Below are 23,891 nucleotides of genomic sequence, written 5' to 3' on the forward strand. Positions count from 1 at the left end.
TATGGTGTGAGTCTGTCCTGTTAATTAATGGGGTTCTGCCTTCGGAGAAGATGAGCCAGCCCTCAAGGAGGTGATTATGTAATTTGCTAGCAATTCATGTCCCTCCCGGCATGACGCTGCGCGCTGACGTCACGGGGCTGTAATGGTGGTGTGCCTCAAGATTTTTTTCATGAAACAAGTGTGCCTTTGCCCAAAAAAGGTTGGGAAACACTGGACTAGAGCAAAGAGCTAGGACGGGGGTCGGCAACCTGCGGCTCCAGAGCCGCATGCGGCTCTTTAAAGCCTTTGCTGCGGCTCCGGGGCGGTGGCGAGGGGAGGAGGCGAGGGGAGGAGGCGAGGGGCGGAGGTGAGCAGCCTGCCGCCCGGCGGGCGGGGCGCCCTAAAGCAGAGCGCCCCCCTCGCCAGGCAGACATCCGCAGCGTGGGGAGCCTTGCCGGAGTTCCCGGCAAGGCTCCCCACGCTGCGGATAGCAGCCTGCCGCCTGGCGGGCGGGGCGCCCTGAAGCAGAGCGCCCCCCTCGCCAGGCAGACATCCGCAGCGTGGGGAGCCTTGCCGGAGTTCCCGGCAAGGCTCCCCACGCTGCAGATAGCAGTCTGTTGCCCGGCGCGAGGGGCGGCCTGAAGCAGAGCGCCCCCCTCGCCAGGCAGACATCCGCAGCGTGGGGAGCCTTGCCAGACTTCCCGGCAAGGCTCCCCACGCTGCGGATAGCAGCCTGCCACCCGGCGGGCGGGGCGCCCTAAAGCAGAGCGCCCCCCTCGCCAGGCAGACAGACGCAGCGTGGGGAGCCTTGCCGGACTTCCCGGCAAGGCTCCCCACGCTGCGGATAGCAGCCTGCTGCCCCGCAGGGGGGGCGCCCTGATGCAGAGCGCCCCTCGCGCAGGGCAGACATCGGCCAGCCCCACAAGCTCGGGGGACAGCAGGGAGGCGCAGCGCCGCCATCCCGCTGTTCCTCGACCTGGTTCGGTTTCCCCGACCTGCTTTTGGGGGGGAAATAAAGGGAAATTTTCCCCCCTTTATTTCCCCCCCAAAAAACTAGGTGCGTCCTATGGGACGGAGCATCCTATGGGGCGAAAAATACGGTATTTTTATAATGACGAATGCCTCATTATTATTATTTACATCAGGCACTGATTATGATTTATGGCACACTGGGGCCCTGATTAATTTTCTGTGGCATTTTGGGGCATTGATTATTGGGCATAGCAAGTCGCGGTCGCGTGGAATTTGTGCTTTGTGACCGTTTGAAGTGGGGTTTTTTTCTTGGGAGGCTGGGCGGCACGAAGAGAGGGATTATTTTTATAATGACGAGGATGACATTGGGCCCTCATTATTAATTATTATTTACATCAGGCACTGATTATGATTTATGGCAGTGTTTCCCAAACGTTTTTGGGCAACGGCACACCTGTGTACTAAAAAAAAATCTCGCGGCACACCACCATTAAAGCCCCGCCCCGTGACGTCAGCGCGCAGCGTCACGCCGGGAGGGACGCACAAAAGTGAACGTTTTTTCCCTCGGCAGCTCCTCTCAGCTGCGCTCAATCCGCCTCGGAGCGCAGGAGCGATGCCTCTCTCTGGCTCTCCCTCCGCGCAGGCTGAGGGAGGGAGGGAGGGGCGCGTGTGACCCGTCTCTGCTGGGAGACCAAACCCAGCGAGACAGAGTCGCGCGGAGGCGCCCAGGCAGCGCTGCCGGCTGCGAGGAGGAGCGCCAGGCAGCAGCAGGAGGCGCGGCCTCTCCTCGCCGCCCCCGCCCCGCCTCTCGCCGCCCGACTCGCCCGCCTCCCTCCAGGCATCTCGCGGCACACCAGCCGGTGTCTCACGGCACACTCGTGTGCCGGGGAACACCGGTTGGGAAACACTGATTTATGGTTCACTGGGGCCCTGGTTAATTTTCTTTGGCATTTTGTGGCATTGATTATGCAGTCGCGGTCGCGTGGAATTCCACGTGGAGTTAGTTGCCTGAAGCCCCTTTTTAGTTGCTTGAAGCCCCTTTTTAAACTTAAGCAGGTGAAAGTTTGGTGAATTGCTGCCAAGGAGTGTGGTGGAGTCTCCTTCTTTGGAGGTCTTTAAGCAGAGGCTTGACAACCATATGTCAGGAGTGCTCTGATGGTGTTTCCTGCTTGGCAGGGGGTTGGACTCGATGGCCCTTGTGGTCTCTTCCACATATGTATGTGAGCAGGTCTTCTCCAACATGAACTATATTAAAAACAAACACCGATCACGCCTCACAGATGACAGCTTGCAAGCCTGTGTGAAAATGAAGGTGACGTCTTACAGCCCTGATGTGCAGACACTGAGCACTGAGGTTCAGGAGCAAAAGTCCCATTAACCTGGTTACCTGGTTGTAAATTAAATATTTTAATTAGCTATTAATTTGTCCTTTTTTCTTGAGATTGACAGCTGACTGCACGGTCCTGTATATATAGCATTAAGGCCAGAAACAATATATGCAGTGTTATATTTGTTTTAAATGTTGCAATGTTTTTGCGGCTCCCAGTTGTTGTTTTTTCGGAAACGGGTCCAAGTGGCTCTTTTTGTCTTAAAGGTTGCAGACCCCTGAGCTAGGAGATCATCAAATAAGGAAATATTGGACATATCAACATTATCCTTTGGATTGGATCTCCCAGTGAACGTGTCACCATCACCACCATCAGAAGAAGAGCAAGCATTAGGTGCAGTTGGAGGAACATCAGCGTAATTACATGATGGGGTTGCAGGTTTTGAGTTGGAATGTGAATGGACTGAACTCCCCAGAAAAAAGGCGAAGAGTCTTTCATTTATTGAAAAAAGAACATTTGGACTTGATTTGTTTACAAGAAACACATGTGATAAGGCTACATAGGAAGATATTGAGCAATAAAAGACTGGGCCAAGAATTTATCTCATCAGACAAAGTCAAAAAAAGGGGAGTGGTCCTTTATGCAAAGGAGAGCCTACCACCAAAATTTATATTTAAAGATGACCAAGGAAGATTTATTGCAATTGAAATTCAATCACAAGGAGAAAAATTCCTGATTGTAGGTATTTATGCACCAAATGAAGGAAAATCGGAGTTCTTTAAGAAACTACACGAGACTCTGATGGATTATATGGACTATAATATGATCTTGATGGGAGATATGAATGGAGTGGTGTCTACAAATATGGACAAGGCACAGAGACAGGTAGTCACCAAAGATGGTAGACTACCAAAAACCTTTTTTGACATGACGGACAATATGGACTTAGCTGACATTTGGAGAATGAAGAATCCTCTGGGTAGAGAGGGAACTTTTTTCTCTGAGGCTAAAATGACATGGACAAGAATTGACCAAATCTGGGTAACTAGGGGATTGGCTCCGAAGATTAGCAATGTGGAGATTTGCCCCAAAACTTGCTCTGACCATAATGCTGTGAAGATGGAAATGAAATTGATGCCAATGGGTTCCTTTAGATGGAGGATGAACGATACTCTGTTCAGGAACGAAGAGGTGACCAAGAAGGCCCAAAAAACTCTAAGAGATTATTTTGAGATAAATATGAATACTACAGTGGAAAAAAGAGTAATTTGGGACGCAAGCAAAGCGGTCATGAGAGGATTTCTAATACAACAGAATGCAATTAAGAAGAGAACTCAGAATGAAAAAAAGGATAAAATCCTGGAGAAAATAAAGGAAGGAGAGAAGAAACTGAGAGCAAAACCAAAGTCACAGGAGATCCTGAAAGAGATAAAGTTATACCAAGTACAATATACGAAGCTGATGAATCAGGAAATAGAATGGAAGATTAAAAAGATGAGGCAAAAGACATTTGAATCGGCAAATAAGTGTGGAAAATTGGTGGCCTGGCAAATGAAAAAAAGACAAAAACTTAACACTATTACGAATTTGGAAGTGGAAGGAAAGAATATACAGAACCCAGTGGAGATTAGGAAGTGTTTTCAGAGGTATTTTAAACAACTTTATACACAGGAGAAGCAGAAAGAAATGGACATTGATCGATTTTTGAAAATAAATGGACTACACAAAATCTCTCAGGAAAAACAGCTAATGTTGAACTACAAAATATCGGATCAGGAGGTGGAAGGGGCCATCCAGGCAACTAGATAAATCTCCAGGACCAGATGGTTTGACTTCAAGATATTACAGATCTTTGAAAGAATGGTTAATACAACCATTGAAGGAAGTCTGTAATGAAATATTGGAAGGGAGAAAGGCACCAGAGTCGTGGAAGGAAGCCTACATTACAATTATACCAAAAACAGAGACTGAAAAGACACAGTTTAAGACCTACCGCCCCATATCGTTGCTTAATGTGGATTACAAAATTTTCGCAGATATTTTGGCTAAAAGATTAAAAAAGGTGTTAGCAGAAGAAATTCATAAAGACCAAGCGGGCTTTCTCCCAGGCAGACATTTGTCTGACAATACGAGGAATATAATTAATATTCTAGAAAAACTACAAGTGAATATCAATACTAAGACAGTTTTGATATTTGTGGATGCAGAGAAAGCCTTTGACAACATTTCTTGGAGTTTTATGAAGAAGAATCTACAGGGGATGGGGGTAGGCCAAGGTTTTGAAAATGGTATAGGTGCAATTTATTCTGAACAAAAGGCAAAATTAATTGTGAACAAGGTAGTGACAGAAGAGTTTAAGATTGAGAAAGGGACACGACAAGGTTGCCCAATTTCTCCATTGCTTTTTATATCGGTCCTCGAGGTTTTGTTAAATATGATTAGAAAGGACCAAGAGGTTAAAGGTATACAAGTGGGAGCTAAACAGTACAAACTGAAAGCATTTGCTGATGACTTAGTATTGACTCTACAGGAGCCAGAATCTAGTACTAAAAGGGTATTGGAACTGATTCAAGAATTTGGACAGGTAGCAGGTTTTAAGTTGAACAAGATGAAAACTAAGGTTTTAGAGAAAAACTTAACTGTGAATGAGAGAGAGAAATTTCAGGAGGAGACAGGACTAACATTGGTTAAGAAAGTGAAATACCTAGGGGTTAACATGACTGCAAAAAATGTGAATTTATTTAAGGATAATTATGAAAACTGTTGGACTGAAGTGAAAAAGGATTTAGAAATATGGACAAATTTGAAGTTATCATTGTTAGGCCGAATCGCTGTGATAAAAATTAATGTGCTGCCAAGGATGTTGTTTTTGTTTCAAACATTGCAAATTTTGGATAAGATGGATTGTTTCAAGAAGTGGCAGAAAGATATTTCCAGCCTCAAATATTAACTGATGCTAAAGAAAGAGGTGGATTTGCCCTGCCAGACCTTAAACTTTATTATGAATCAGCTGCTTTTTGCTGGCTGAGAGAATGGCTGCTTCTTGAAAACACAGATGTGTTGGATTTAGAAGGTTTTAACAATGCATTTGGCTGGCATGCATATTTGTGGTACGATAAGGTAAAAGCACATAAAGCGTTTAAAAACCATATTGTAAGAAAAGCACTGTTTAATGTTTGGATAAGATATAAGGATTTGTTAGAAAAGAGAACTCCAAGATGGCTGTCACCAATGGAAGCGAAGGCACAGAAAAAACTCAATATGAAGGCCAAATAGCCGAAATATTGGGAAATTTTGGAACAAGAGGGAGACAGAATAAAACTGCAGAGCTTTGAAAAACAAAGTGCGAGATTGGCTCCATTATTACCAAATAATGGAGGCTTACAATTTGGACAAAAAAGTTGGTTTCCAGGTGGAAAAATCAAAATTGGAAACAGAATTGTTGGATCCAAAAATTAAGAATTTGTCAAGAATGTATAACTTGCTGTTGAAATGGAATACTCAAGATGAAATGGTGAAATCAGCTATGATTAAATGGGCACAATATGTTGGACATAACATAATGATGGCTGACTGGGAACAGTTATGGACCACAGGTATGAAATTCATGGCATGTAATGCCTTAAGAGAAAATTTAATGAAAATGATTTATAGGTGGTACATGACACCAGTCAAGCTTGCAAAAATTTACCATTTGCCCGACAATAAATGTTGGAAATGTAATGAGACTGAAGGTACATTTTTTCACCTTTGGTGGACTTGCCCAAGGATTAAGACATTCTGGGAGATGATTTATAACGAAATGAAAAAGATATTTAAATATACTTTTCTGAAGAAACCAGAGGCCTTTCTCCTGGGCATGGTCAGCCAATTGGTGCCAAAGAAAGATAGAACTTTTTTTATGTATGCAACAACAGCAGCAAGAATACTCATCGCGAAGTATTGGAAGACACAAGATTTACCCACCCAGGAAGAATGGCAGATGAAGTTGATGGACTATATGGAACTGGCGGAAATGACTGGCAGAATCCGAGACCAGGGAGAAGAATCGGTGGAAGAAGACTGGAAAAAGTTTAAAGACTATTTACAGAAATACTGTAAAATTAATGAATGTTAGAAAAATGTTGGAATGAAGTTATATGGCTTTAGTAGAAATGTTATAAGGAATTAAGTATAGATAGATTAATAGAGTATTAAAGGGAAAAATAAGGTTAGAATGTGTTAAGATAATTATAGGATAGAAAACAGAGGAAGATGGAAAGGAATTGCTGAAACAATTAATAGAAGTGGAATACAAAAAGGGAGGTGTGAGGAGGTCGTGGAAATAAGTGAATGAAAGATAAGATATTGAATTTGGATTGTGTTTTAAATGGTTTTTGTTTTGTTTTGTTAGTTGTTTGTGTTAGTGTTTTGTACTGTTTTTTGTATTGTATTGTATTGTATTGTATTGTATTGTATTGTATTGTATTGTATTGTATTGTATTGTATTGTATTGTATTGCAGTGTTTCCCAACCTTTTTTGGGCAAAGGCACACTTGTTTCATGAAAAAAATCTCGAGGCACACCACCATGCCAGATGGGGAAAGGTCACTTTTTACTTATGTAAAAAAAAATAAAAAATAGTAACTTCCAACGAATTCTGTAGGTCTTGTTTCTGAATCATTAAAGCTGCATTTGGGAAGGATTCGTAAGGGCGCACAGCAACTCAGTCCCACCAACTCCACAGCAGGGTTCTCAGGTTCAGTGAAGGGCTCCCTCAGGGGGGCACATATATACCACCTGGGCTCCCGAAAAGCTACCGCAAGAGCCCTTCAGGAGTTCACATAGCGCAGGCCTGAAGGCTGCAGCTTCCCACTTAGCATCCCGCCAGAGGAGGAAACCTCAAGTGGTCGACCTGTTTTTTTCCCCTCCCGCCTCCCTTTTGGAGCGCAGAGTTTTGAAGGCCGGCATCAACTCCGTTTTCCCGGATACTTCCCGCTCGAACCGAGGGCTGGGTGAAGCAAGGGCGGCGCTGCACGTTTTACCTCCACGGCGCAGGGGCTCTGGCTCGCCTTCAGCCACCGCACGACAGCGCTGGCTGCCACTTCGTCCTGCAGCAACAGCTCCAAAACAGCCGCCATGCCCACCTCTCTCCTCCTCTAGCACTACCGCGCAGGCGAGCCTCCGGGGCGGGCGCACAAGGAGCGTGGGCGCCACCCCTCGACGCCGTCCCAAAAGCCGCCAAAAAGCCCTAAAAAAGAGGAGCAGCAAAAAAAACACACCACACACGGGGGGCGTGTTCTAATTCGCTTCTAACTCCGGGTTAGATGGCAGCACGTGGAGGATGGGTGGGGAAAGAGAGAGGAGGCGCACTGATAGAACGCCAGGCACGGGGGCCGCCAGGGAGAGCCAGCGCGCGCCCCACCCCGGATGCTCGCGGCCACCGCCGTCCCTCCCTCCCAGGGAAGGCTGGATTAGAGCAAGCGCCCGGGCAGCAAGAAGCGCGCGCGCCGGCCCTGCCCTGGATCCCTCAGAACCGCCAGTCTCTGGGAAAGTGGGCGTGGCTTCAGAACTCTCAGGCAGCAGCGCCCGCCGCCCGGCAAGGCTTCCCATTGGGAGGCGCGAATGCTTTAGTGGGCGGGGATTGGCGCAAATATAGGCAGGGCGGGCTGAGAGGAGGAGCCGCCGCCGAGGAGCAGCGGCACCAGCAGCGTTTCCTCTCCCCCCTCCCCTCCCGTGTCAACAAGCGGGGCGCCTGCGCCGGGGGTTTGCGCGTCAGGCAGGCAGCCAGGCAGGCAGACGGCGAGAGCCCCGCGCTGGGCGGCCTCTCCTCGCCGCCGCCGCCCCGCCTCTCGCGGCCCGACTCGCCCGCCTCCCTCCCACGGCACACCAGGCAACGTCTGGCGGCACACTAGTGTGCCGCGGAACACCGGTTGGGAAACACTGTTGTATTGTATTGTGTTTTTTTTTGGTTTTCTGTAGTGTTGTGTTTAAACTGTTGAAAAATTAATAAATATTATTTTTTTGAAAAAAAAAAGAACGGTTTTGGTTTAAGAACAGACTTCAGGAACAGATTAAGTTCGTAAACCAAGGTACCACTGTACTAGTATGTCTCTGTAAAGAGATATGTATAGGGCCCGATTTACAATGTATGGTGTTTTTAGATATACATAAAAATCTTTTGTAATACCTTTCGTGCACAACAAATGCAATACATTTTTTACTGATTTACTCTAGTAATTGTATTCAGCATGAAAAAAAACTTACATATGGTACATACCAAGCAAGAATAGTATTTTGAGAGAATAAACTTTTACTACAATGGCAGCTTCTGTTGTGCATGTTGCCAGGAGTTTATTTTCCAAGTAGCTTGCTAACATTACAGGGATATTGTGAGGATAAAGTTAACCCCGTCACATCTTTGGAGCAAGTGTGAAATAAAGGTGTGGTGTGTAATTAAATACACAGTATTATAGATAGGGGACGCGGGTGCCGCTGTGGGTAAAACCTTAGCGCCTAGGACTTGCCGATTGCATGGTCGGCGATTCGAATCCCCGTGGCGGGGTGCGCTCCCGTCGTTCGGTCCCAGCGCCTGCCAACCTAGCAGTTCGAAAGCACCTCCGGGTGCAAGTAGATAAATAGGGACCGCTTACCAGCGGGAAGGTAAACGGCGTTCCGTGTGCTGCGCTGGCTCGCCAGATGCAGCTTTGTCACGCTGGCCACGTGACCCAGAAGTGTCTGCGGACAGCGCTGGCTCCCGGCCTATAGAGTTTGGTATGTACCATATGTAAGTTTTATGAAATATGTAAGTTTTATAATATAATTGTCCAGAAGATAATAGCTGTAATTCACACAATTTAGATTTTTAAAAATATAACTGTTTCCAAGTTTGAAATGGGACTTTTTGTGATAACTGTGAACGAAAAACAGAGACAGTTGCCTGGTCACCTCTGAAAAGCTAATTCTTCATCTGAATGATCAAAATCTATGTGTGAAAATCATAAAAATATCACTTTAAAGAAAAGTACTTCAATATGTATATTGGGGGGTGTAGAATAAAATATTAAGATAACTTACATTGAAGGTCACTTGATAACTTTTAGTGGTCAATAGAAGATACATTTGGATCTTCTCAGAATCCTGCAGTTATCTGTGAAGCCCAATCTGTGCTGTGAGTCTAGATGCACCACACAATGAGATGCATTTGTTTTAGCAGCATTTATCAGTACTCCCTGGAGACTCTAACACCACTGGATTACAATAATTCAAATCCCTAAACAATGTGGTAGGCTTTCATCGGCAATTCCTTTATCAGTACATCTGGTATAGTAGTGAAATATACAGTGGTGCCTCGCAAGACGAAATTAATTCGTTCCGCAAGTCTCTTCGTCTTGCGGTTTTTTCGTCTTGCGATGCACGGTTTCCCATAGGAATGCATTGAAAATCAATTAATGCGTTCCTAGGGAAACCGCTTGCCAGGCTGGCGGTGCGGAGAAGGGCTTTTCTCCGCACCGCAAGCCTTCAGGACAGGTACGGGAACAGAGGGGAAGGCGCGCAGCGCTTTCCCTCTGTTCCCGGGGCTTGCGTGGGAGGAGGGTTTTTCCTCCCCGCCGCCAACATTCAGAACAGCATTCTGAATGTTGGCGGTGGGAAGGAAAACCCTCCTCCCACCCCAAGTCTTCAGGAAAGCCATCCGATGCCGTGCGGCGGGAGGAGGCATTCCCCCCCCCGCCCGGCATCGGAGCTTCGTTCCGATGCCGCGCGCCGGGAGGAGGCGTTCCCCCCCCGCCCAGCATCGGAGCTTCGTTCCGATGCCGCGCGCCGGGAGGAGGCGTTCCCCCCCCGCCCAGCATCGGAGCTTCGTTCCGATGCCGCGCGCCGGGAGGAGGCGTTCCCCCCCGGCATCGGAGCTTCGTTCCGATGCCGCGCGCCGGGAGGAGGCGTTCCCCCCCCACCTGGCATCGGAGCTTCGTTCCGATGCCGCGCGGGGGGAGGAGGCGTTCCCCCCCGCCCGGCATCGGAGCTTCGTTCCGATGCCGCGCGGGGGGGAGGAGGCGTTCCCCCCCCGCCCGGCATCGGAGCTTCGTTCCGATGCCGCGCGGGGGGGGGAGGAGGCGTTCCCCCCCCGCCCGGCATCGGAGCTTCGTTCCGATGCCGCGCGGGGGGGGAGGAGGCTTCCCCCCCGCCCGGCATTGGAACGAAGCTCCGATGCCGCGCGCCGGGAGGAGGCGTTCCCCCCCACCTGGCATCGGAGCTTCGTTCCGATGCCGCGCGGGGGGAGGAGGCTTTCCCCCCCCCCGCCCGGCATCGGAGCTTCGTTCCGATGCCGCGCAGGGGGGGAGGAGGCTTCCCCCCCCGCCCGGCATCGGGGCTTCGTTCCGATGCCGCGCGGGGGGGGGAGGAGGCGTTCCCCCCCGCCCGGCATCGGAGCTTCGTTCCGATGCCGCGCGGGGGGGAGGAGGCGTTCCCCCCCGCCCGGCATCGGAGCTTCGTTCCGATGCCGCGCGGGGGGGAGGAGGCGTTCCCCCCCGCCCGGCATTGGAGCTTCGTTCCGATGCCGCGCGGCGGGAGGAGGTCCGAGGACAGTGGGGAAGACGCGCTGCGCTTCCCCGCTGTCCCGGAGATTTCCCTATGGGCTGTCGTCTTGCGAGGCAAGCCCATAGGGAAATTCGTTTTGCGAAGCGCCTCCAAAACGGAAAACCCTTTCGTCTAGCGGGTTTTCCGTCTTGCGAGGCGTTCGTCTTGCGGGGTACCACTGTATCTGTTGTCAGGACCAACAATATAAAGACTGCAAAGCCTTTTGCAACGAAAGTTGCTCTCTAACTATAAGCAAACCTGAGGAGTTAATCTATACTAATGAAGTAAGGAAGGGGAGGAGGGAGTACATTGCCTGACAGCTTTGTTTGGAGGGTGTTGGTGGTAAAACTGATTATCTGTGAATATATTTACTTTCAAATATAGAAGGTATTTCAGAAACAAAAAAGAACTTCCTTGTGACAAAATGAACCTGTATGTCACTAGTAGCTGCCATATCCAGTTAGCAAGGAGGTCAATGATCTACTTGTAAGCCATAAATGCCTGCCTGTGAAGTTCCACTCTCACTAATCCGTGCGAGTGTAGGGAGATCTGCAGTTTCATCCACCTGCACTGATGCACTGTAATTTCAGATATCTTTTCTTTTTCATCTTGTCATATGTGGCATGTCAACACTTCCCAAAAGCACACAGAAAAAGCCAAAACAGTACAGCCTCCTTGAAAAGAGTATACCTTATTTTATCCCTCACTTATGAAAGTGTCTTAATACCAAAAGCGTAAGGGGCAGAGAAAAGCATTAATAAATGCAAGGATTTTGCAAATGCTTTGATTTAAAACAACAAAACAATTGTTATAAGCTTTGGCTTTGAAATACCTTATCCCCATCATGAGTCCAAAGGGAAGCAGTTGATTATTTAACCTGAAACAAGCCATCTGCACATTTGAGCAGTATTATTATTTATAAAGCTTTGTAAGTGTCTCCTAATTTTATAATATATTGTTTTTAAAGTGTTCTGAGCTGCTTAGGAAGCCTTGCTGAAAGATGGACTAAGACTTTAAAAAAATAAATACATACACTAAGCACTTGAAAAAATGAATTGTGAAGAATTAAAATAAGGATCTGATCTTATAAAAAGGATATTGACTCATTTCATAGCTTATTTTACAGAATGTCTGTTCTGGATAGGTTTTCTGGTGTCTTATTTGTTTTTGTTTACAGTGGTAACTCGGGTTACATACGCTTCAGGTTAAATATGCTTCAGGTTACAGACTCCGCTAACCCAGAAATAGTGCTTCAGTTTAAGAACTTTGCTTTAGGATGAGAACAGAAATCGTGCTCCGGCAGTGCGGCAGCAGTGGGAGGCCCCATTAGCTAAAGTGGTGCTTCAGGTTAAGAACAGTTTCAGGTTAAGAACGGACCTCCGGAACGAATTAAGTACTTCACCCGAGGTACCACTGTATTTAAAATACAAAACATTACATCCATGGGGAATCCTTCTGAAGATCTCATGTTTGGAGTTAAGGATTTTGGAATTGTCCAAAGCTCTTGCCATGTTTCTTTGATAATGCATCTTGAATAGTTCAACTTACCTTTATAAAAATAGTGTAATACGTATGAATTATGTAGTGCATTATCTGGCCTTTCCTTCAAGGAGCAGTGTACTTGCTCTGACTGCAGTGTTACCCTCACAATAACCCTGTAAGGCAGGTAGGGGGAATCTCAGGCCTACGGGCCAAATGTATCCTTCCAAGCCTCTCTATTTGTCTCCTGAAATTCTCCCCCCCCCCACTCCACCCCACTGGTCATGCTTCACACCCTCTTTGAGTGCATTTGCTTGGCTGGAATGTGCCTTGAACTCTGTTGATTCTTCTTGCTTCCTTGGATGTAGGGCGGAGAGGGATATGTGTGTAAAAACTAGCCTATGGCACACGCACACACAATGCATTCATTGTTCTGACCAGTTTTGCCTCTGCCCCCATTCCACTACTGGCCCATGGTACCCAGAAAGAAAAGGCTTCCCTACCCGCACGGGTGGCGCTGTGGTCTAAACCACTGAGCCTAGGGCTTGCTGATCAGAAGGTCGGTGGTTCGAATCCCTACGACGTGCTGAGCTCCCGTTGCTCTGTCCCAGCTCCTGCCAACCTAGCAGTTCGAAAGCACACCAGTGCAAGTAGATAAATAGGTACCGCTCCGGCGGGAAGGTAAACGGTGTTTCCGTGCGCTGCTCTGGTTTTGCCAGAAGCGGCTTAGTCATGCTGGCCACATGACCCGGAAAAACTGTCTGCGGACAAATGCTGGCTCCCTCGGCCTGTAAAGCGAGATGAGCACCACAACCCCAGAGTCGTCTGTGACGGGACTTAGCTTTCAGGGGTCATTTGCCTTCTACCTTTTTACCCTTGCTGTTACTATTTCTCCACCTAAGATCATGCGGTAAGATTCATGGCCTTGAATCCATGTTTCCTTGGTCTAACACCAATATTCTGTCCAATATACCCATTACCCCATAAACCTCATAGTTGAGGAGGTAAGCTGGAGAAAATATCTAAGTGTCTATTTTAAGAAAACACAGATGTAGCCAGTCAACAGGCACTGAAAATGGCACTAATTGAGTCTTCTAAGCCTATGATTTCCAACTATATCAAGCAATAAAAAACTGAACTAGGTAGATTAACAGAGGCATGTTTGGGGGCTATGCGGATTGTGATAAATATCAGAAATAGTAATAACAACAACAACAACAACAACAACAACAACAACAACAACAACAACAACAATAATAATAATATAGAATCATCTATAGCACTCTGTTTCTGATGCCATCCCCAGCAACAAGTTATGTCACTATTTTAATATTAAATGTGTGTCATGATTTGTTTTTCAAGTTATGTTTTGCATGCTATTGCATCACGAGAAGAATATTCTCATAGCAAGGAAAAGCAACTGACCTTTCTACATGATACACACACACCCCTTTTATTTATTTAACTTATAAAGATAACTTATAAAGATTTATAAATAAAATACACCATCCTCTATCTGAACAACTAACACATGGTGTTGTTTCAGATGCCGCTTAAAGAAATTGAAGCTGCATATGGAAGGTATCCAGGAGGCATGAATTTTCCCCGTAGTGAACTAGCTTTTCAATAAAAAAGAAATCTTACCGAATTGATCCAATCATGTAAGGTTGTGCCAACTGCACTACGATAGCACCACTGCCTAGCTGATGGCATGTATACCCAGAATCCCAGTCGTAGTTCTTTGTGTCTCCATTCAGCAAGGCATTGCGACTTCGGCTTACGCCCTCAATCACACTGGCACAGTCTGCAACCGTTGCAACGTTCTCAGTGGGAACTGAAAATTAAAATACAAAAGAGATCAAAAGCAGGCACAGACAACCATCCATTTCTATTTCTGGGGAAGAATAAAAATAAGCAGGAACACATGGGCTGATGATTCAGAGCATAGATTAATAATGAATAAGAATGGGAGAACTGTCTGAACCAGGGCAGGCCAGAGAACCTTTAACTCCAAAGCAGCCCTAGAACAAAATTATGGATTGCAAATAAGTATTTAGACAGGTTAATATCATAGCAGTTGTTTTGCTGAAAGCAGACAACCTCAATATTAGGATCAACATGGAATTGTGGACCAGGACAGGAATGGCAATGCACTTTTTGTTGTTGTTGGCACCCGTCTGTCTTGAGAGACAATGGAGTGCACCTCTAGGGGTGAAGTGAATCCACTGTGTTAGCAGCACCAAAGTGGAAAACGCCCTGGGGGTGCCTGCAAGCCCCCAGAATTCTGAGCGTTCTCCGGTACACACAGCTCTGGAAAAGACATCTCCCTTCTCTTCCAGTGCGCTTCTAGCGACATATACAAGATGGTATATGCACACTACACTTCTGGCATAACACAGCAAGAAGCGTGAGACATCGCAGAGCTAATCTACTATTTATTTACACACTATGTACAGACAAAAGCATAATGGCATCCGTTCTCTCCAGCTCCGAGAGAACAAAAAGCACAAGTAAAAGTGAAAGTACATTACAAAGTACATACAGCGGAAGAGATAAGACTGTCTTCCATTTCCCACACTCTTCTCAGACAGGTATGTGATTTACACCAATCACAAATGCAGCACTGGAGGAGTGAAATAGCTAACACTCTCCAGGGTGCAGGCCTGGGTGGTGTGTATGGAGGTCCTGGGTTACCCAGATGATGACTCCCTTTTGGCCTCACTGATGTGGTCCAAAGGAAACCAGAGTAATATTTTTGGCACCAGCTTGGCTGCAGGAGTTGCCGGAAGCAGGCGTACAAGACGCCAACCAACCTTCTAAGGAACTCCTAATGCACAGTGACTAAAAAAAGCAGTGGTACTGGCAATAAAGAAGCTACAGCATTGGGCAGTATTGTTTTCACTGTTGCTCCAAGAACATAACACTTGCCGCTTTAGAACTGGTGGACTCCACATAATAATTTAAACTGCCTAGTGAACCTTTCATTGCAAACTGTTTTAGGTGATCTTGGTTGCAATCTCTTCAAGTGGGCCTGAGTGCTGGAAGATCATTTGCTAACACTACAGTTTTCCCCAGGCCTACTTATGCCATTCAGTTGTGGTTTCAGATAAGTTGAAGGACTCTTGAAGGCAGCACAGATTCTTATGAATCTTTAATTCTGAGTTCAGTGTGTGTGTGTGTGTGTGTGTGTGTGTGTGTGTGTGTGTAATCATAGAATCATCGACCTGTAGAGTTGGAAGCGACCCTGAGGATCATCTAGTCCAGCCTTTCTCAACCTGTGGGTCCCCAGATGTTGTTGAACTTCAACTCCCATCACCCCTAGCTAGCAAGGCCAGAGCTCAGGGATGATGGGAGTTGTAGTCCAACAACATCTGGGACCCACAGGTTGAGAATCACTGATCTAGTCCAACCCCCTGCAATGCAGGTATATGCAGCTGTCCCTTATGGGGATCAAACCTGCAACCTTGGGATTATCAGCACTGTGCTCCAACCAACTGAGCGATCCAAGCTGGAGGAGGCTCAGTAGACTCTCTGTGTAAATGTGTAATAGGTGTTTTCAAGTGCTTCAGCTGAAGTTCAAGAATCATAGAATTGTAGAGTTCGGAGGGATCCCAAGGGTCATCTAGTCCAACCCCTTGCAAGGCAGGAATCTCAGCTAAAGCATCCAAGACAAACGGCCATCCAACCTCTGCTTAAAAACCTCTGAGGAAAGATAGTCCCCAACCTCCTGAGGGAGCAGACATTATTTTCATGACTTTTATTCCTGCTTCATGTGTTGCAGTCACGATCATCATGGAAGCTGTCCACTACATGAGCCCTTTTGTCTGATGTTATTATAAAGTACACCAACATTACATGTGTGTCTTTCCAAAATGTTTTCAACCATGGAGAACTTGAAGCTAATGCTTCACAAATCCCTAATTACATAAGCAACTAGGAAATGGAAATGCTGTGAATCCTTTAGTACTGAGACCTGAATTATGTTGCTATAGTCTGACATAAGCCGACAGTGAAGAAAAAGTTACTTGGGTCTACCACCTTTCCTGGTAGACAAATGTCTCCCTTACAAAAATGTTTTGTCCCCAAACACCTAGATAGTTCCACTGTTTTTCTCCTGATCCATCCTCAGACCTATTTTGCATTTTGCTCCTGCAGACTTTAAATAAATATATCTACATTTCCTCAGAACAATTTAAAAACTGTATACAATAAAATCAAAACACGCTTATGGAGCTTTATAAATAATAATATCGCTCAAATGTACAGATGGCTTGTTTCAGGTTAAATAATCAAATGCTTCCCTTCGGGTTCATAATGGGGATAAGGTATTTCAAAGCTAAAACCTGTAACAATTGTTTTGTTGCTGTTTTATATCAAAGCATTTGCAACCAATATTTTCTTAGCCCATCAAGATTTAGCACTCTGGAATTTTTGTAGTATTTAGTAGCTAGTATATATTTTAGGACGTTACTCACAAATTAATTTATTCCAATTTACTGATGTGCATATTGGTTTTAAGGATGTGTTCTTGAAATCTGGTTTAATGTTTATTTATTATATAATCCATTTCAACACAAATGCTATTTATTTATTTATTTATTTATTTATTTATTTATTTATTTATTTACCAAAGCAATTGTTCAACTTGGCATTCTCTAATAAAGTTCTTGATATATATTGTATTAATGATTTTGTACTGTTTTGCACACTGGGAAATTAGACAGCAATCAAATAATTGCAATGTACAGAAAGTACCATGTTGTTTTGGCTCCCAAGGGAAGGCTGCCACTCCCTATTCTGAATGTTCATTATCGTCTTTCATACCCGCCTGATAAATTTATTTAAAACACCATCTGGAAGGGACTTTGCTCTGTGCTGCATTTTCAGTCTTTTGGTTCACTTCTCTTATCCCTGAGGAATTTCTGCCTCAATTTGTGTCACTTTGTTTATAAAAGTGGACTGCCAAAACCAACAGTATCTTGTTTCTATGTTTTTCTGCATTTTTTCTTCTGTCCTTCAACTAGCTAAGTAATGTGTGCTGCAAGAGAAAATAAAAATAAGAATGGGATACAAGGTTGAAAATTACTGTTCTCATTCTTTGTGCACGTAACAGTTCTGCCCAAGTTTAGCATATTGTTGCCACAGAATGTAAAATGATACATGCTAACAAAATGCAGACATTCTGGAAGCAAGCAGAATTTTAAAATGGACCAAGGCAGAAACAGCAGCGGGAACCGCAGGGAGTGAGGGAGAAGGATATGATTTGTGTGTTACTCTTCCTGACTCTTATCCTGTAACAGGTTATGGCCAACAGATTGCCAATATATTTGATTTTGACACAAAAAAAGTTTTAAAAGGCAGTGTTATTTCCAGGACATGACCTAAAGACTATCTATATTAACTATACTTGAAGATAAGATGACATGTAATTTTACTGTCTCCGATGATACCTGATGAAAAACGAGTGAAGGGAAAAATTGCGCTCAGGCATATATCTTCTCCTGAGTATTTTCTACCTTAGTTTCTTTTTAATATGACTACTTTTTAAAAGTCAGGGGATGTTATTTGACTCAGGATCACTGGCGTTACAACTGCTAAACCCAATTTGAAGGTATCCCCTCACTATTATTCAGCCACACACAAAGAGAACCCCAATGGCAGTACTTATTCCTTGTAACCAATTACAAAATGTTAAAGTAGAGCACTAGTGTTATTTTTTTAATGTCTGTGGGTGAAAATAGATGCAACAGAGACAACCATGTTTCTTGATTCATATGCCGGTCCAATTCACACATACAAAAAAACCAAAAACATGAAAAGCAGCATGCAGGTTAGGGGATCTGAACCTTCACCCCCTGCATTTTAGGAACATTGTAAGCTGCCTTTCACCAAGTCTGCCCATTTATACATCTAGTGAATATTAGTTTGTCACGTTAAAGTAAGACATAAACACTGCTCTTCGCTTTATGCATAAACAGGGACACACATGAACAAGAAACATTATTTTCCTATCATGTCTAGTTTGACTGTGTCTTGGCAATAAAATCCATGCTGCCTTTGGAAGTGGAGATGGGAGTTTATCCTAGACTCTTGAGTTACTGAAATGGAGTACAAAGGCAGTCCTGTTAGTCCTTAAGAAAAACTTCCAAATGCCACAGTTGAACAGTACCTTTAATCTAAGATTTCTGCATACTTAGGGAAGTAAACAAAAGATCAGTTTAGATAGCATCAATACATTTACCACAAAGCAGTCTGAGGAAGGTCTGTCTGCCACTGAGTATGTTGTAGCAACTTTAGGGATAGGTGCATCCATTTCTGGCTCTGTGAGATCTAGATTAACTGCCAAGTATGGCTCCCTGGCTCCCAGTCATACATTCAAGTCACTCTGATGATATGAGAGTGTCTCCCATCCTCACTTTTTTTTTTTTGCCTGGTAATTTTTACTGCTGTAGGTCTACAGACTTAACCCAGAGATGTGTCTGAGATTTTTTATTTTTTTTAAAGGAAGTTAATAAGGAAGTTAAGTGACTATGACAAACATAACATGGGTAGAAATGAGAAATGACTGGAACAAACAAAATGACATCAAAGTGCAACTGAAATACTACTGGAAGCGGTGTTGTGGATAAACTATTACAATTCAAGAACATAATTCAGCCAGGCAAAGTCATTCAAGGAAAGCGGGGCCAAGAAGAGGGAGAGTCTGGGCAGAGTCCTGTGGGCCAGACAGAGAGGTCTGGAGGGTTGCATTTGTGCCCCTGGGCATGAGGTTCCCCATCCCTGCAGTACAAAATTGCTACTGCTACTACTACTACTACTACTGCTACCACTACTACTACTACTACTACTAATTTACTATTTATACCCCGCCCATCTGGCTGGGTTTCCCAGAAAGCTGGTAAAGTTCAGTCACCAACATTTTAAGCGATTTCCCCTTCTTTAAGCCTCAAGTCAATTATTATCTCATTATATGTCTTTTGACAAGCCTATTCCCTGAATCTCATTCCTACCTGCAATGTGGAGATAATAATCCTGGACTTTCCATAAGAATTAAAAGAAAAAATTGAAATAATTTCATAATATGTACAATCATTAAATATAAATGCTATGTTCCACCTGCCCTCGCCAGCCCAACAATAAATGTAGTACATTCTTGCTATTATTGTATATTTTGTTGCATTAAAAGAAAATGTAAAGTGCCCTGAATATTGGAATTAAACAATATAAATGTCCAGTGTTACTGTTTACTAGTATGGAGGTTTCGAATCTGAGAATGTACAAATGGAAATTAATGAACTACTCAGTGAGGAATCTTCTTTCAAAAGCTACAGGTGCTTTACAGTCCTCTGAGATCAGCTTTTGTTACTGGTCTGTAAAAAAGAAATCAAATATGAACTAGGAAGACAGGGCTGTAGATCCAGAGAAAAAATGTATAGTGGTAAATAAAACCATGTATCTCATATTCACTGTAGAAGAGAAGTCCCAGCACTATTTAGATGGTCTTAAAATTTTCATAATTTCCTAAGGGTATGCTTACTGAAAAGCCGACAGCTGTTGCTAGGAAAACCTGTGCAAATTTAAAAGACAGCTAACCTTTAAAGGGGAAAGAAAGAACAGGGTGGCAATGGCTTTCATGCAGAAAAGACATTAAACTGGACAAGGGAACAGCACCTTCTGGATGCCTCACTAAGTGAAAGGCACAGTAATATTTCACAACACCAAGGTGTACTGCTAAGAAATTGATTTGACTTTTTCCCTTTGCTAGATGTTTAAATGATTTTTATAATAACTGCCACTGAGCAAAAGACAAATGAATGATTATTTATTCATCTTCTCCCTTACCCGACATTTTAAACAATTTCTCCTAAGGCACAAGAGGATGCACAAATAAGGGTACAGTGATTCATCGTTCAGGGAAGCATTCCCTAGAGGATAACCAAGGACATCCAATTTTTTATCTCCATCGCCTGCTCTGCACCCATTACTCACTGTTTTGTCCCTTGGAGTGTTATGAAGTAGTACAAAGATGGGACAATAAACTGAAAGCAACCTGGAAAGATAGAGATGCACATAGTTCTGTATATAAGGGGGGTGGGGAATATTGCTACGAAATAGTTCCAACAACCAAGCCCTCAAGGCAGCATAAGAAACTTACTGAGCCTTTGTGCTTCTATGGGACTTCCTTTTTTGGTTCAGCAGAAGAACCACCAGTAACACAGAATTCTAGAAGGTACGGTAATTTATAAGCAGTCTCTTTTTTCACTAACACAAATTGGACAGCTGTGAGACGTTAGTGGAGCACAGCTGATGTTTTCATTCACCAATCTTTGGAAAAGGTTCCTGGCCACCATCTCCAGGCACAACATGCCTTCTTGCACTACAATAATTAGTACTGTAGGGGATACTCACACTCAGGCAAGTAAATATACCAGTCTAATTCTCCAGTCATACAAGTGGAAGACTATGGCAGGAGAAGTATAGTAAAATATTTATTCAGAGAGATATGGAACAATATAAAACAATGATCAATAATAAACAGATAATAATTATGTGTATGGATAGGCTTCCTTAAAAAAAAAAAAAAGTGTTTAGCAGGCATCTAAAACAGTATAGCAATATTGCCTGGGAGTTCCCAAAGCATACAAGTCTGTCTTTCTGTGTGGCTGCATCAAGCAGATGCAGAAAAGACATTATATGGTACTTGTGAAGGTACCAGTTCTGCAGATCAAAGAGGTTGAGTAGGCACATAAGACAAGCCTTAAAAGTAATATTGCTCAGGCTTCTGTACAACATGATACCCTGTTCCATTGTGTCCTTTTTATGTCTGAGAAGTAAGTGGCACAACTTCCTATGGACCTTCCTATGGAACTTCCTCCATAATAATAGGCTTCACAGTACTGACAAGAATGGAAAAGTATACTCCTAGGCACAAAAAGTGCTCATCCGCTTACCCCAAGCCAGCTGCCCACATTATCTGTCCATTGCCAGGCATGGGTGGGGAAAAACTCAGAAGCCATATCAGAGGAAAGGAGATAGAAAGACTATGACCAAACAGAGCACTGTTTCCCCTGATATGTAAAATGCATATGACAGGGCTCAAATATTTTGTTTTAGGGATTGACATTCTGCTTCTCAGAAAATCTCAAACATCACTGCATATTAAAATATTTAGTGCTGAAAACCCCTTCCTTGTTTATTACCAGATGTGGGGCTGGTGATTACGAATATCCTGCCATTACATAACACACTCTGAATATGCTGAAAACCACTCTTTTTCATATCTCCAAGAGTTGAGCCCTGATACTGAATAGTGATTTGAAGTCTCTCATCTGATTCAAATTAAGCCCTGCCTTCAGAGAATTCAGAAATAAAGGGAAATTTTGAGACTGGGCTGTGTTGTTTCAGCAGCAGCACCCCTCCCCATGTCATGACTTTCTGAGGCTCAGCATAAGAACTGTGAACAAGTATCTAGCTTGCTAAGAAAACTTGTTTATTTTTATTTGAATTATAAAAGTACACCTCAGACTCAGATTTGTAAATAAGTCTCTGGCTGCATGTCATTAAAGCATTAATATAATCATATTGTTTTTGTTTTCTTCAGCATTCTAACCTCATATTAAATACAATATTTATGCCATTCTGCACAAGTGACTCATCTAATGCATTCTTTATGTGTGACTGTTGAACAAAAAGTACCCAGTTGCAAACAACGAAGAAAATTATACCCTTAGCTCTAAAACTACATTGCAGAGTATTTCATACGCTATTTATTCAGTAATATCACTTAATTTAATATTAAAAATAAGACTAGAATGCGTATGTCACCATAACCCGAAATAGTCTAATTTGGCTCATTACTACAATGAGGTCTCATTTATCTGCTCTGAACACACTATTGAGAGGACTTCTGCATACTGTAGTTTAAAAATACTGTTTCCAGTATCAATGGTATTGTCTCAGTTAGGGGCCAAACTTAGACGTCATGGTAAACTATACCTAATGGTTTACTGTGAACCTTGTTTTTCTAGGCTCTTTGTTTTCTCCTTGCTAGCATATGGAGAAAAGAAACTGCAATCCTTGACATAATGTTATGACTGAACCAGGGATATTGGCTTGTTTTGCTCCAACAACCACGATTTATAAGGCAACAAATTGTGGTTACAGGCTATGGTTTCTTGGGAGTGAAACAAACCATAATCCCTGGTTCAGATTAAATACTATGCCAGAGATTGTGCTTTGTTTATTCCACATGCTAGCAAGGAACAGAAGAACAGACTAGAAAGGTGTAATCACAGTATATCATTAACTATGGTTTACCATAGTTTGTGTGAACTAACCACAATTTAGGGGTGCTGTTTACAGCAGTAGTCACATATAACCCATAATGTCTGGTTTCAACCTAAGTATACAATTTTCTTCTGCCAAATGTTAGGATTTATGCAAAGGGTTTGTCTTAGATGAACCATATATGTTTGCCTGTTCACCTTTGAATAATGAGTTAAATGCTGAACAGCAATTCTTGGACAAGGCTTATACTGGCGTGTCACTGTATTATTTGGTAAATGTCAGAAAATGGCAGGTAATGACTTGTCTTGATAACATTGCATGTAAGACGCAGCAACATAAAATTGCTATTATCAATCCTTCATTTTTATTACTTGTTTGCACAGCTTCTAATCTTCAGTATACAGGAATGACCATTATGTAGATGCTATAGCAAGGTAATATAATACATCTGACAAATGATCCCCATATATATGTACAGTTACTTGATCCAACTGAAAATGACTAAAAAAGAGAGATTAAATAATGTAGCCTGTGAAGTCTTTCATTGACCTGGTTTGTTTGAAGAATTAGCTGAATAACAGATTCATTCTCTATCATAGGTGGCTTTCAAAGTGAAATTTAAACAATTGACATTCTAAAAAGGCTAAGCATTGCTGATGAGCAAACCAATATTTATTTGGTTTCTTAATAAGAAAGGTGCTAATTTTATAAGCATACTTTTTGGAGATACAAAATGACCATATCTCTCTTGGATTTTGGCCGCATTGGTATTCAGAGGTGCTTACCGATGTCATTTGTGATGCTCCACAAATGGTTAAGTAGGGGCTAAACAAAATAAGCTTAACAATTTTGAGCACAGTCTACAATAGAGATCAACTCTGCTGTTGTGAACTGTTACTGCCTTAAAACCCTGTGCTGTCTTCTGGATATGTCTGCTCTCTTCTGCTCAACTTGTATATATGTATGAACAAGCAGATTTTACCAAGACATTTAAGGTTCTAGTATTTTGAGTATCTGTGAAAGGGTTAAAAGATCTGCCCACAGGACTACAGCACTACTCATCGCCAGAAATCAGAGGAGAGGGAGTAACTTATAAGAGCTGTGGTATGGATATGACCTAACTTTTTAATAAGCATTTACATAGCCTACTATGTGATTACCATGCTCTGCCAAGGGGGGTCAGGGTAAATTTCCTCAGCACATTATTAATATAAACTCATTATTCTGCTTTACCCATTGCCATCTTTAATGTAATCGTGGGACAGCAATATATCCACCATTAGTTCTGGA

General features: G+C 43.6%; 1 protein-coding gene across 5 annotated transcripts in view; it reads right to left on the minus strand.

The window, feature by feature from the left end:
• BTBD9 (BTB domain containing 9) overlaps nt 1–23,891 on the minus strand; it is a 182,521-nt gene that overhangs the window by 63,800 nt on the left and 94,830 nt on the right. For all 5 annotated transcript variants that reach the window (XM_081186429.1, XM_081186431.1, XM_081186427.1 and 2 more), the window contains one exon: nt 13,959–14,148. In XM_081186429.1, the coding sequence (XP_081042555.1) occupies nt 13,959–14,148 (190 nt within the window). The remainder of the gene's footprint in view (nt 1–13,958; nt 14,149–23,891) is intronic.

The sequence above is a fragment of the Podarcis bocagei genome (assembly GCF_964188305.1).
Source record: "Podarcis bocagei genome assembly, chromosome: 3".
NCBI classification, from domain to species: Eukaryota; Metazoa; Chordata; class Lepidosauria; order Squamata; family Lacertidae; genus Podarcis; species Podarcis bocagei.